General features: G+C 41.1%; 1 protein-coding gene across 1 annotated transcript in view; it reads left to right on the plus strand.

Annotated features, from left to right (window-relative positions):
• The window catches only part of exoc4 (exocyst complex component 4), a 108822-nt gene that overhangs the window by 56903 nt on the left and 35909 nt on the right, over window positions 1-16010 (plus strand). The window contains exons 12-13 of the mRNA XM_070853856.1: window positions 11424-11526; window positions 11946-12062. Coding sequence (XP_070709957.1) covers window positions 11424-11526; window positions 11946-12062 — 220 coding nt within the window. The remainder of the gene's footprint in view (window positions 1-11423; window positions 11527-11945; window positions 12063-16010) is intronic.

Below are 16010 nucleotides of genomic sequence, written 5' to 3' on the forward strand. Positions count from 1 at the left end.
ATTAGGTCCAAAGCCTGCCTGTCCTTTTTCATCCTTTGACCCAAATTCTTTCAGCTTTTGCTCAAACTCAAAGGTGTCTCACAGAGAGAAATAAACTGTGAGTGTCTCACAGAGGTTCACCTTGATACACCTCTGGATTTCCAGACTCAAAGAGGAAATGTACAATAAGATTTTAAAGGTAGTTGTCACATTGTTTTGTGTTTTTATTGGGGATCAAACCAGAGTTTGATCTTAAAACTGTCTCATTCATATGGTCAAAGTGAAGCCATTCTTTGATGAGGCATGAGTGTTTGGATTAGATTATTATTATTCAATAAGTTTTGTTCTTGTATTTTGCGCTAATGGCTTTTTTATTATTATTATTGTTATTTTACTTCTGGGCTTACTTTGTTAAAGCAGTCTCCTTCCCACTGTTTCTGTAAATGTCACCGGTGGGAGGCCACTTAATGCTCGGCTTATTAATCAGACTTGTTTTATAAGGAGGAGATGAACACTTAAATACTTAAGCAGCAGTGTACAATCAGACCAGATGCAGTATTTGTCTGCACCTGCCGATGTGATTAGAGAATAGTGTGTGTGTTCGTGTGTCTGAACTAGGCAATTGGTGCCTGTTATTAAGAAAATAGGCATTTTAAGGGGCCATACACCCACACACACACATACACACCATGGGACCAGCCAAAAGCAATGCTGTCACCTGCCTCTTTGTCTGTATTGACAGACACTGTACAGTTTGCACAAAGGCAGTAATTTAGGGCTGGTAGCTTCCCATTGTGACACAGAGGCATCTTTGCCACTCTGTGGTCTTAATGGCTCAATGTAGCATGGGAAAGAGTTGAAACTCCCCCAGACCCCTTCCATTCACAGGATAGTAGAAGAAGAAAACACAAAAAATGGCAGCAGTTAGCTGCCATTAAAAGTGAATGGGAAAATGTGCTCTATGTTCCACAGGGGTGATTTCCTCAAGTATTAAATGGCATTACCGAGCCCTAATGCAACTTATGATACTTAAGGTTTTTTTTTAACTATTTATATGTGACATATAAAAGATTGTTACATTCAGGCCCTTACCAAACAAGTTCACACGATGCAGATGCTGATAAATTCTTTTGTATTTGGCAGTATACTGGAGTTTTTAAATGTGGCGTCTGTAGTAACATTCCCGTGCCGCTGCACTGGTCATGATGCGTTTTATATCAAGTGGCAATGATTTGTTTGCCTGAGCCAAAAGGGGGCGGCAACCATATGATGATGTATGATGATGATGTATGATTTGAAGAGAGTGATGCTGTGGATGGAGAAGATGGGAGAGAGCTCACCTGCAGCCATTAAGGATGGTGTTCATGTAATTGCTCTCACTGCCAGAAGGGGGGGGATAAAAGTTTTGCACTGCAAGTTAAACATTGTATAACATTAAGACAAATTAGGACTTCATATTAAGAGCATATAATTGTCTCCACTACTTGATGCTGCTTTTCCTTTGTGTCATAATAACTGATCTTCACCTCCCATCACAGACTCATCAGCAAAGCTGCAAGTCTGTCTTTATTCCAAAATGTCCTCGTATTTACCATTCAGTTGACAGCTTAGGCAGCCTATTATATAAAATTCATACTTCAGTGACAGACCTTCAGAAATGAAAAGATCTGGTCCGCTGAAAATTTGAAAGCTGTTGTGAATGGGAATGAACCAGCTGTAGCCAGGTTTGTGCCCCTGCTGCTATGATTTTCTTGCCTAAGGCAATGCGCCAGGGAAGGTGTGTATCTTTAAAACTAAGTTTTAGTGGAGTGGAGGTTTTTTTTTTCAGTGCTGGGTAGACCCATCACACACAACTGTGAATCTAATAATTAAAACATGGGCAGTAGATGATTCAGCAGTCAACCATAATTCACCTCTATATGCTATTATAATTGAGCAGGCCAACTAAAGTGGAAGAGTAATGCATTACAGAAAAAAAAACACCTGAAAAAAAAAATCAAATTACATATATATGATGGAATTTTGGCAAGAAACACAATAGTAGTGGTGTCTAAAGGCTTTATGTGGCAGTTAAGGATCAAATAATGGAGGCAGCATCTGTCTTTGCACATCTCTACTTCCTATCTGTACTATATTAACTGAATATACCTTGACTACATTACTCTTAGAGAAGACTAATGAGAGAGACAGTCCTGGGTAGAATTAGAGAGAGATAAAGAGATGGAGGGTGCAAAGCACGCTGTAGGAAGATGGAGGAGTGGGCCAGAAGCAGCGGTAAGGTGGTGATTTGTCTTTGAGGCTCTGTGGTGTTGGTGTTGGCAGCGTCAGCTAAACAAGGCCATCTCATTTCCTGTTGTCTGCAGGAAGCAGCTGTCTGCTAACGCTACTGCTGCTGCTACTCAGAGCCCCTGGTCATCAATCTCCCCAGTTTTAATTGGTCTGCACCACACTGCGACGGGCCAGCACACACACACACACACACATACTGACAGAAATAGGTGCAGAGACATAAATGTGGATGCAAGCAATGCATGTGTGGATGTAAACTTACACACACACACAGAGACTGAACATCTGTTGCGAACATACAGATATATGCACCTGCGTACCTCTGCGTCACACACAGATGACCGCTAATGAAAATCTCACACATTTTCCTACATCAGCCCTGGTCCTTGCAGTTCTGCTTACATTACACACTTTTACTGATGAACCTACATGTTCAGTAAATGCTATTTATATACCTGGAGTATAGATTCATACTGCTTGCTGGGTAACTTCAGGGGTACAGTCTCTGTAATGTTGCCAGTCTGTTTTTATGAATTCTGTCCATTTTTACAGCCTGGCAGAGCTATAGTAATGACGATAGGTCTACTTTATTGGATAAACAAGACATTCCGTGTTTAAATCATAATACTGCTGATTCTTAAAGGTAAAATCCAAAAATAAATGACATCTAATTTCTGTAACATTGTTCATCTCAATTTCAATTTTTAGATTCGAACAGGTTGTACTCTTACACAAACTGTTCTGTAGCTGCTTCAAAGGCAATTTGTACTGAAACACTCCTGGGACACGATGGCAGCACCCACAGTGATTTTACTGGGATTATCAGACTTTCTGTTGTAAGCCTTACATTCATTTACAACTGTGGCTTTTATTTGGTTGGGAAAGGCCTTTTTCACTGCAGACATTTCGATGTTGTCACAGTAGAAAAAGTGCAGGTGTCTTTAATAACACAACAATGATGGCACCCAGTAAGCCATGACAGTCCCTGTGACATGATGCACAATACCAGGACCTTGAAACACAAGCAGCTACATAGAATTCAACCAACATTAATTGTATTGTTTACACCTTTTTTCTATTCTGACACATCAGAAGGTCTTCTTTGAAAAAAGGCCTCATTGAGAAGTAAAAAATCCATGAACCAACTCTTCCATGATCTCATTCATTCATCAGTCATCTCCAGCATCGTCTCCGTCATGTGATAAGATCATCTATTTGAGTCTCATTACGCTGTGTTTTAACCAGGGAGAATGGCTGCAGTATGTATGTCTGTAGATATTTAGACAATTTTTCAAAACCATTGGAGTAGCCAAACATCAGTTCTGTGTTTTTTGGTTATCTCACAGTGATAGTCCATTCTGTAGTCATCCATTGTGGTCCTGTGTTCAGTTACAGGAGGATGGACCTCTGTTTTATATCCTATTAGCTTTGCTCTCCCAAGGAAAGGTCCTGATTATGAAACCCATTTATAGCTGCTGCTGTAAGCATGTGAAGACACACACACACACACACACACACACACACACACACACACACACACACACACACACACACACACACACACACACACACACACACACACACACTCAAGTAATTTACATAATTCATCTTTGCACCTTTCCATAGCACTCATCTCTTTCTCTCTTTTGTTCTCTTAAACAAACACACACTCATGCCCCCTCCACCACTGCGCACACTCAAACATACAGACCGTCTCACACACACAAATGCTCTCACACATGTGCAAACACACCAAAAGCCTTCAGCGTATGTGTTGCAGCATCAGGGGAAAGGGCAGGGTACGAACAGCAGGGAGTCTGGCAAAGGCGTAGGCGGTGTGTGGGAAGACCATATGCATTTCACCAGGCGCTGATGAAAACACACGCTCATACACTTAATCACAAACAGTTTTGTCACATCACAAAAAAAAAATCATCCATCTCTTTCTTTGTCTCTTTGTCTTTCTCTTTCTTAGACACATACATCCCCTCATAGCAAACCCTGTACAGGTTTCAGACAGTACACAGCAACTGGAATCTAAAATCTTCCTCCAAAACATTTGTGGTTAAAAAAAAAAAAAAAAAAAAAGAGCAAATAAATAAATAAGAGACTTCAGTCAACTTGTTGTGCAGCCTTGAGCTGGTGGAAAAAGCTGACACAGTGCCATCCAGTGGTGGTGGTGATAATTGCTGGGCGTCTTGGAACAGTTAACTGAAAAGTATATATATATATATATCTCTATATTTTAGCAATACATCTTGTGGATACACAAATGCTCTGGATCAAGCCAGCAGTCATACAGAATGCGGTCTTTCCTCGCAAATCTTTTCAATTCCCATATTCTGTAATGTAGTGCTACAGCTATGTGCTTTCAGACCTCTTGAGGAGGTCTTCGTATTCTCGGGTGTGACTTCATTAATTTAACACCACTGTAGATAAGTAAGTAGTGTGTATTGGAGTGTGCAATATTCCCAGAGAATCAATATTGAATGTGCAGTTGGATAACAATTAAAAGCTGCCATTGTAGCATTTATTGTCTGATCCATTGGAAAGAAAGCTAATGTTGGTTGTGCTATAAAACCCATAAAGTGTCACCATCCATTAAAATCCTTTTATGACTTTGAAGTCCTCCTGAAGTGACTGGGTAGTGCTGCGAGTAAGAATAATTGCATCAAGATAAGTGCTTTCAAGTGTCACTGGATGTGGTGCATTGATGTATTGACATGTGGCAGTGCATCTATGTGTGTGTGTTAGTGTAAGTGTGACACAGACGGACTGATTTTGTATGTGCTGCAGACACCGGTACACACACATTCCTCTTTACTCCCTCCCTCTCTCTCAGTTGGCAGAGGTTCAGTGTGTCCTGTCCTTGGTGTGTGACAGGTCTTTACAAAACAAGCCTTCCTCTCTGGGCGGCGAAATCAAAATTCACCATAGCTGATAGGTTCGTGCCTGGGGGGAATTCTTGGAGATTTAAAAATGCTGACTCTCTAATCGATCTCAGCACACTCTTATTCTGGTGTCTTTCTTAAATCTTTGTCTTTATCCCATTTCTCTTTCGGCATCATTACACCGCTGCTGCAGATAGAGACGGATGATGGGAACCCAACCCTTTCCATTTAAAGAAGCATTTGTTACCTTAGGTTTAGTTTCCGGTGGGAAATGAATGCAGAACTGCTGCTATAAAACATCTTTGTCTCTGTCTGTTCTCATTTATTTTAGTTATCTTAAAAAAATCCAACCTTGGATTTCTCTGAGAGCCATTAGAATGCACAGGGTTCATTCATTAGCCAAATCCGTGTTGGTATAAAGACATTATGCCATCTAGAAATGTTATTTCTTGACGTACATGCACATAGGGCATGGCATCTACAATTATCCAGCTCCAGACCCTAGGCTCTGACATCTGTTTCCTAATGACAGATAATTACATGCTGTCAAGCACAATCATCGGCAGTTGCTGCTAAGAAACTGGGTTTTGAATGAGACTGGTGCAGCCATGTTGGTTCCAGGGGAGACAACACACCCCGAGGGGAGCACAGGGATGTTAAGACAAACTCCCACTGAATTCAAATATCAGTCTGTGTGTGAATTGTTTTTGTGTGGATATGTATGTCTTCAAGAGAGTGTGTGATGTGTTCTTGACACCTGGACTGGATGGACATTAGGAGATGAAGCCAGTCTGTACTCTTTTTTTAAATGGACAAATTGATCCAGTCTGTGTTTTGTGTCTGCCTGGTCAATGCAGTTGTTGTGCCTCTGGTCAAGAAATAACAATCCTCTGAGATAGATTTTTAAAACCTAACCCTGGCAACAGGAAGAATGGCACTCAGAAATCACATAATTCCTAACCACATTTAAAAAAAAATCTGTCATTCTGTGAGTATCTTTTCATGAATTGGTATCTTTTACTGCTTAATTTGTAAAATAATTAGTTAAACTATTTTGTAATCCAAACTGTGGTTAACCTGTAAGCAGTTACTGTGCTAAAATGTGTATGTTATTTTGTTGATCAATGGATCAATTGTTTGGCCTATAAAAAGTCAGGTTTCTGTGAGAAATTGTATCTGTTGTCAGACCAATACGGCAAAACCTAAAGATACTTACTCTCAAATGAGACAAAAAGGGCTGAAAATCCTGATTAATCAACATATACATGTATACCTCAGGCACTCATTATTCAAGTAGGCTCACAAATAGTTTGATTATCACTACATTACTAATGTATTAACTGTTGTGATCTGCAACAGTCATTATTTTAATCAGTAAATCAATAAGCTCCAGCACCACAAGCCACTCTTGGTCTTCTTTTCCTTTTAATGATCCTGTTCACTTTTTGTAATTGATACCCACTATTAAGACCTTTGCAGCATGCCAGTCTGTGTGTTCATGTCGGCCACAGTATTTCTAGGCCAGTTGGAAATAGTGTGTGTGTGTGAGGGGAGATAAGCAGATTATTTAAGGTTATTAAGATTTCACACACAGGGGCGAGTCTACACTGTGTAGTTGCTGCTGCGTCTCTGCAGCGCTTCCACCGCGTCTCCTTAGCGACTTGGCTGACAGCTCTGCTGCATACAGTGGCCATATGGCTGACTGGTGTGTTTTGTTGTCACCTGGCAATGAAACTGACATTGTTAATGTCACATCGGGTCCAATTATTACAGCCTCGTAAGCTAAAGCGGACACAATTACTGAATTCTTGTGGTTTTGAAACGATTGAAAGCATCCTTTGAATAAGTATGGTTTTTCAACAAAGTGAAAATGCGCACACCATTGATGGATTTGTCTGCCTTTAAACTGGCTGTTATGGGGTGCAGTATGCCTGTAAAGTGAGTAAAGCGTTTATCTATGCATCTGTTATTTATTCCAGTAACAATAACAGGGCTTGAATGATGTTGTGTTGCCTTTCAAAACAGGCCGGAAATGTGATTTGACTATTAAATGGAAGGAAATATCAGTCTTGTTCTGACATTTTTCACTGCCAATATAGAGGGATTACCTTGCAAGGCAGCTGATTTTTTTCAAGATCACCCTCGCTTGAATATGTGGCTGAACGACAGTGGTTTGGACCAATCAGCATAAGCTACAGATGGGGTTTAGGTGTGACGACAGTGAGAAGCAACTGGAGAATATTCCTTGATTCAAAGAAGCCCAAAGAACAGCACCTCTCCATCCAGACTGGTGTCAGAGTTTTAGCTACATTATGTGGCACATTGATCTGACTTGTTGAAGTCAGCCTGTTTTGGACGGTGACAGACCGATGATTCATCAATTCACCTGCCAACATTTTTTTGAACAGGCCTGGGCCTTTACAACAGTTTCAACAGATGACCTACCAGATGGTTCCCTCTAACAAACTATCGTGCATGGCAGATTAATAGTGGGAACTCCAGCCAGACTAGTTGGAAAGCCAGGTCTTTTTCTGATGTGAAATGCTATCAATTTAGATCAATGTAATATGAAGTTGTTGCCTTGAGACATCAAATGAGTTTAACTGTCATTTAGGGCAGAAAAATATGGGAAAATCTATCTAATTGCAATAATTTGGACCAATATTGTGATTACCATTCAGTATGTGATTTCCTTATCTTCTGTAGTATCCACTATACAAAGCAATAAATCATCTTTAGGCTGCGCAACATGACAATTGATACAGTCAACATATAAAGTGCACTTTCATGTGGAGAAGGCTTACATGCTATGATGAAATAAGATGAACTGATGCATGATTTGAAATGAACAACATGTCTGGTTGTTTGGCTTCAATCACAGTAAAATACTGATCACTTCAAGCCACGTAAACATGTATTATAGTCAACGTGACACAAGTTTTTAATAAAAATCTGAGAAAAGACCAACAAAGCACTGCGGAAAAAACAGGCTTGGCATAAACATTAATATGAAAAACATATATGAAGCTTACTGATCTCCAGTCAGTTACACTAATAGATCACACAACCTATAGAAGAGCAGAAAAGAACAAAGGTAACATGTGAACATGTTGATTTAACACATAAATCAAATCTTATCAACCCCCTCTCCCATAACGCACCAGTGTACGTAAACCTAGCGTAAACATGAACTTAAATATCAAAAAATAAGCCTAAATCTTACTGATCTCTTGTAACAAATTACACAAACTAAAGTGCACACTGACAATGGCTCCATCACTCTAAAAAGATTTAGATGATTCAAACCCTCGTCGTAAGCAGGTAATATGTAAACATGTGGAGTGAGGGCCGTCTACCCGTGCATGTGGAGCGAAGGGCAGCGTGTGTGCACGTGGAAAATCGCGATCTTGTGGTTGGTCAGATTGTGAAGCTTTAAACAAGCACTTTTCTAACCAATCCTATTCCAGTCATTGTCAGCTTGTAGAACACCTGTGTGTACCCTGATGGCAGCGGCTTCACCTCTTGGGAATTGTAGTTTGAGTACTAGATGTGGTACTGTGGCATACAAATGGGGGCCATATTTGCAATGAATTACAAAAAACAGGGAAGGTGCTCTTCCCTGTTTTTTATGCCACAGTGCTGCCAATGATTGGAATGGAATTGGTTATTTCTAATAGCCTGTCCATTGTTGTTTCATGTATGCTCTAATGAAGGTCTGATAGACTGCAAGCTTAGCTATTAAAGTGATTTACTGCATAGATCTAAGTGTGCAGAAACTGTTTTTCATCAAATTTGCAATCTTTATGCTACCAGCACCTCAGCAAAGATTCAGCCAGGTGAAACGATGTTTATCCTGCATTAGCTTTTGCAATTTGAAAATTATGTGCTCTTATATCACTTATATCACTGCGTTTGCCTGAATTTGCCTGAATTTCAGTCATCCCTACGGTCATTCTTCGGTGAGAGGTCAGGCTGTCTCACCATGTTTTTGTGTGGGAGGTTTGGCTTCGAGTTTCTGCAAACAGTCTTGTACAGCTTACAAAGATAGTGCTCTTCTGAATTTGTGATTCATTTAGAGTTGAGACAACTTCATGGCTTTTGTGTGTGTGTGTGTTAACTTGTTTGGTGCCATTTGTTATCACCACCATCATCTTCACCAGAAGCTGTTATTCTTTATGCATTATGTCACGGCATCAGCGTGGTAGACTTTTGGAAGATGTGGTTGAAATGATAATGAGCTGGGAGAGATTTTCTTTCAGGTTCTGTTTGGAAATCTTTAAGCTCTGCTGCGCTTTGCCCCATGTTATTAATCCATTTGCATTTCATCCAGCCTTACGACTCTATTTCAAATGATTTCTCTGAATCTTCTCACAAAATATTCTATTTAGTGCATGTTGTCTTGCGCAGTAAAACCCATAAAATGTAAATTTGCTGACATGTGCTCTTGGGGTTTCCATTGTGGGCCCCCACAGTGCTGTTAGCCCAGTTACCTTGGCTAAACTTCCTCGCAACACCCTTGGGCTCTGTATCCTCCTGAAGGGGCCTGCGGCTCAGCTCCAGATGGCCGTCTGGATAGACAAAGCCGTTTTAGTGCCTCGTCCATGCCACATTACTCAAACGTTATCACCCCTGCCTACAAAAATCCATCTGTGCTAACACACTAACTTGAAGATCCATCATTTTGACACTTGTATTGAAACAACGACAATAATGACAGCACGAGATGGATCTCAGAACAACATGGTGCGCGTTTAAACTGGCAACTTTTGTCCTAAGATCGATTTTTGGAAATGAAGTTGTCAGCAGAAACTGTATTTTTTTGTAAAGGAGGGGTGTTTAAGCTGTGCTCTCTACATATTTATATAGAGAAGCTTTATATCTGGCCCCCATTGTTTTGCAAGCTTGACGGTTTTAACGAGGCCACAGAAGAGTTTCTCCTACTTAACTTTCTGGCTTGGTAGAGTTTCAGTAGGGATCAATGAAGGATTTAGAATAGGCTAAAGTTCCTCTCTCAGTCTGTCTCTCTCTTGCTCACTCTGACACACAAGGATGCACATACCCACATGCACATACGCACCGAACACACACACACACACACACACACTCGCCTCACCTTTTGCTGACTAATTGGGCACAGATGCTGAGTAGTGAGACCTTACAGCTTGTGCTTTATTGTTTTTGGCCGCCTGCACGTGTTTCTACGTGTGCCTGTGCATGCATGTGTTTGTATGTCTACGTACGTGCAAGCTTAACTTTATTTCATCAATCATCCACCTCCGCTGATCCAGACTTCCTGCAGAGATGATGTGCCGCTGGTTGTCTGCAGTGCTGCAGCCTCCTGGTTCTGCCTCCCACTGCACATCAGCACAGACACTGTTTCTAAGCAATGAAGTCTCCTTCCTGCTGTTTGTAAATGGCTTTGTCCATCCAAATCACCATCTGGAGTCATCTTCCTAGCTTCGCTAAAAACATTCAAGACATTCTTATTCCTTTTCTTTGCTCTCTGTCTCTCCCTCTGTCCCTCTTCTATAAGTTTAGGTCCTATATATTACAGGTCTTGTAGGTCAAAGAATTCTTTTGTGAGGAGTTTGATTTATTTGTACATTTATATGTGCTGTGCGCTTGAGAAGGCACTCGCTCTTGCATGGTTTGCCCTGTGGTGTGTGTGAGACGAGGCCAGTGACCAATGATTCTCTGACAAACGAGGTGTGTATGTGCCTCTACCAAGCCATACATTACTGTCTGACCCTATCTGACCAACCAGACACCAGCTTTCTTGGGGAATTTAGAGAGAATGTACACATATGCCCTCATAGTTTTATATCATTAATGCTGTAAATAGCGTTTGTAAATTTAAAAATAAAAGTTTGATTTTCTCTTTACACAGAGATTTTTCTGTATACTTTGCCTATCCTTGCACACACCCACACCTGAGAGTTGCTTAGTATAACTAAAGTCTTGCACTGATGGCATCAAGCAGCTCCACTGCAGCACTTTTAAGTTAATCATCTTGCTCAAAGGCACCTTGAGAGTCATACAAAGCTTTCCAAAATGAGTTCCCATGGCATGTCTTACTCTGCCAGTCGATGTGTAACCCAGTGATGCTAGGTTACTGTGTTGCTGGTTATAAGCCCGTGTCTCATTGCTCCTGTGATAACATTTCAAACATTTTGGTGTTGAATTACCCTCCATTCGCAGGCGGTGTCATGATGCTGGTGTATCCTTGCTGTTCTAATGTTTGTGTGTCTTGACTCTTCTTCCCAGGTTCATTCAGGAGATAGAGATGAACATGGGGCCAGGCCAGGCAAAGCAGTGCCAGCTCCGAGCCTTCCTCACTTACTACATTAATGATCTCTTCCTCAACCAGGTTAGTGAAATGGCAAATTTAATAATGTAATCTGCCTGAGTGACATACCAGCACTCAAAGTGATGCTATAGTGGAGCATTGCAGAAAATAACATTGTTCATGATAAAGATCTCAGCTATGAGACACTGATACTATTAAATAACAGAGCAGTGCTCACTTAATAGAAAATAGAGGCAGTTAGAATAGTTAGAAAATATTTTCACAGTCTGTTATTTAAAGGCAGTCTGCTCATAGTTTTTAGAGACTGTCGTTAAAGCTGATGATTCTCCTTAGGTGGCCACTTAAATGGCTAGACATGTAAACATAAAAAGAGAAAAGATCTTTTTTCATGTGAGTTTTTCATTACTTTAGCTTTATTCCAATTAAAATGATATATATAATATATATATAATATAATATTTTTGTCACTGAACCATTAGGTTCGAACAGAGATCAACAAGGAAATTGAGTCAGTGAGCAAGGCAGCTGACCCCTTGAAGATCCTCGCCAGTGCTGATACCATGAAGGTTCTGGGCGTCCAGAGACCCCTGCTGCAGGTGAGGAACATCCAACATTCTCAAATCACCAGCAGCCCTATCTAAATGATTGATTGTGTATGGTCTAAAGAGCACAGTGCACGTGCATTTAGGCTGTGCCCATCTCTTCTTTTGCTAGTTAAATGGAGCACAATCTGGGCTCAAAGTAATGCGCAAAGTGCAAAAGGGTTGTGTTTAATTGCTTAATTAATCATAGGTATGTTTTGGGCATACCATGAATTATTCCTTCCATTGTCTTTAAAAGCCAGATGCACCAGCCCCTAGCATTTGCAATTTGAATAGTGGATTCAGCAAATTGGAGAGGCGAATGGTACATGTGTTGTGAACCCCCCTTATGTAGACATTTCTTGCTATCTGAATAGAGCACTCTTTACATAGCAGGAAAATACTGCACCATTGACCGTAGACCTGTTTTTTTGTTGGTAAATGGTGCAGTCGCTTTCTGCTGGCTCAAGATAGCAATGTGGACCAACACTCCCATGGGCGCATAGATGGGCACAAGTGCATTTGCACCCCAATGATTAAATGGGGTGAGTTTAAGCAAGAGATTGCTCAGACTGGACATTGATTGCACAGGTGGTAATTGACATTGTGTTGTGCTTTCACATGTTTTCCCGTCCCTTGCTACGACAAGTCTGTTCAATTTGAATACACTTTGAACTATGAACACTGAATGTGACTAGCCTTCGACCTACGCGTGCACACTGTGTTTGTGTTACATATCCACATGTGAGCAGTTAGAGAGGCTTAAAAAACACACTACCTGTTTGTTTGGCACGGTTTCCCCTTTGTACCCCTGTTGAGTGGAGGAGGGCTGTCTTGAGTACACTCACCTTGCAGTTCTCTGTGATCTCAGTTGGTTCAGGGGCAGGCGGACACACACACACACACACACACACATGTACACACACTTTCACCCTCTCTGTTTTGCTTTCAGATCATTATGCCCATCCTGCCACCTATCTCACAGGATCATAATAGCAGCTGAAATAGTGCTTGATCTTTGAGTTTGTAGACATTGCTAACTGGTGGTTATATACACATAAACACATACACACACGCACACACACGCACGCACACACACGCACACACACACACACACACACACACACACACACGTGCACAAACTGTTGTATCTATGATCCTCTCTTTCTCAGGGCCATTTTCTACAGACAGTAAGTCTATCATTACTATGGCTGACCTACCCAGAGAGGTAGAGGGTTTTTGGCTCAGATTCACTCTGCAGCCTCACATGACACACACACACACACACACACACACACACACACACACACACACACACACACACACACACCATGACTGAGGCACTGCACGATCACACTAGCAGACAAGGAATATGGCTTTGCTCTGCTGTGCTTACGAGTATTTTAGAGATGCTTTTCGATGTGTTGCAAGCTGTCTGTATGCATTTACACAAGTATAGTATACTTGTATACAAGTACACATATAGTGCCAGTATACATTTATCTGTGTAATTTTCCTTAAATGGTCAGTTCACTCAAGTCACATAAAAACATATTCCTTGTTAAACACAGCTATGAACTAGAAACCAAGAGGAAAAAAAAAAAGAACTGATATTGACAGCACCACATTTAACCACAGGCTCATCTTGCTGATTTTGGCAGCTTTTCATGTTCAAAACAGGCTCACGACAGGTTGGAGATTAGATCAGTGCCAAAGTCAAGATCCACACAGTTGGCAAGATTTTTCTACATCTCAGCTGTCAGATATTCTGGATGTTTGGCGGAGTATGGCTCTCTTTGTCTACACCATCGTAAAAATGTATGGTTCTCTATACACACGCATTATTCCGACAGGTCTGTGTGTATGTGTGTGTCTTTGTTTTTGTCCATGCAGTTGTCAAAGAAGACAATGTCCCTGAGAGGTAGTTTGTTTTTGCTGTGGGTGTTTGTGTTGTAGACCTTGGATATGTGTCTGTAAGTGTGTGTGTGTGTGTGTGTGTGTGTGTGTGTGTGTGTTTTGCTGTGTGTTTGTTTCTGTCAGAGCCTTCCTGTCTGTGTGCCTGGTTCTCTCACAGGGAGGGAACAGCAGTGGCAGATCATTACAGAGAGAGAGACCGTGGGCGTTTGGAGTTCAGCAGGGTTTGTTTACGGCTCGGGCCCCTCCTTAACGAGGAGTGCAGCATCTTGCTAATTATGCTGCTGTGGCTAATGAGCCTTTCTGCTGATAGTGGGGAGTGCAATAAAACACTCCTTTTGTTTGGGCTTTTTGCCTTTTTTAATTGGGCTAAATAAAAGAGCCCTCCGCGCTTCTTCTCCTGCCATTCACATAGGGTCAGTATGGCATTTGTGTGTGTTTACTGTACTTTTTCATGTGTGTATTTGTATCCATGTGAGTCTGTTTTGCTACCTATGTGTGGTTTTGTTTGTGGTCTTCAATTTGAGAGCCTTCCTACTGTTTCCTTTGATGGCCTTCATCCACAGCGTCACTGCTATGAGAAGCTGCTCTCTTCCTCAGTGTGTAGTTTTTATTCATTTAGTTGTCATGAGAGCTTTTGATAAAGGGGTTTGACACCTTTTTTATACAGAAAGTATAAACTAAAGTAGGTTTTTGAACTGAGTTCTCACAAAGTAGTTTATGTCAGGAGCTTGTGGCTGCCCAGTTGGTGGATCTACCAACTCTGCAATGGATAATTAAAGATTATAGTGACAGTACCATATAATGGTTGCTAGAGTTAGATAATGGAGCAGATGTGGTCTTGTGTGTCTTTGTGCGTTTCTGTGTCTGTATCTATGCAGGAGTTTGAGTGTGAGCATGTTCGTCTGCACACATTTATTGTATGTGCTCCCTTTAAGTGCCATGATACTCTCTGTGCCAGGTGTTATCAGAGAGACACACACCGCTGGCATCCGAGCCGGCGTGGTTGATGAGAGGGAGAGAGCTCAATACTGCTACACCACATTGAGCACACTCTCACACACACCTTGGCTGGAGCCGCATACGGGACACCATAGGGGAGCACATTTTTATAGACGCATCTGCTCTTTGCAACCACTGAGGCACGCGTTAATGTGTGCAATAGTTTGAACTGAAAGAAGGCATTAGTGTTTACTATGTGTGGTTACGTATGTTCAGGAATAGAGCTGAGGAGTTTAGAGCCAAGCAGAAATGGAGTAAGGCACAGCGCACGGACATTTTTTAAGACTCACGGAGCCATCATGCTATTGCTGCTGTAACATACATGTATATCTACGTTAAATGTATATTGTTTTCTAACCCCCGATATGATATGAGGTTTACATCTGATCTATTTTTGCTACCTCCTAGCAGCATAAAGAGAATATATATGGGTAAATTTCCATAGCATTAACTTTTAGAGTGAACTCCTGTTAATAAATACATTTATGCTATATGAATTATTGGAACCCCTTGTCAGTGATATCTCACTAGCAGAAATGGACAAAGTGACTTCGTGCAAACACTGGACAGGAGTCAAGGTGAATATCACGCCTTTGGTTTGCCCTTAATAAGCAGTATGCATGCAGTCTAGGCTAAGGTTAATAAGTAATATTGATATGGGGTATGATTTGCCTATCACAAGGCACCAGCAGTGTCAAATACTGCCTTTATATATCATGTACATATATTACATAATAATGGTATGATTATGAGCTTGACACTGGCTATATATTGCCCACTAGAAGCATGAGATAAGCTGACGGGGACAGTATATAGTTCAGTGGGAAAGGTTAACGTCCATTCATGTCTCTGTGTGATAGCATAGCCTGGTCTGATAAGTCTCTATAGGGGCAGTGGTGTTAAAGAAAAGAGGAAATCAACCGGGCCATGAATCTAAGTTTGTTTTTTTGTCTTCTTATTTGATATCCAGCATTCTTTCTTGCTTGCGTCATGACATTGTTGCCCTACACCTTTCATCTGTTGTTACCATTGTCTCTCCCATTTTAT

The sequence above is a fragment of the Pempheris klunzingeri genome, chromosome 22 (assembly GCF_042242105.1).
Source record: "Pempheris klunzingeri isolate RE-2024b chromosome 22, fPemKlu1.hap1, whole genome shotgun sequence".
Lineage (NCBI taxonomy): Eukaryota > Metazoa > Chordata > Actinopteri > Acropomatiformes > Pempheridae > Pempheris > Pempheris klunzingeri.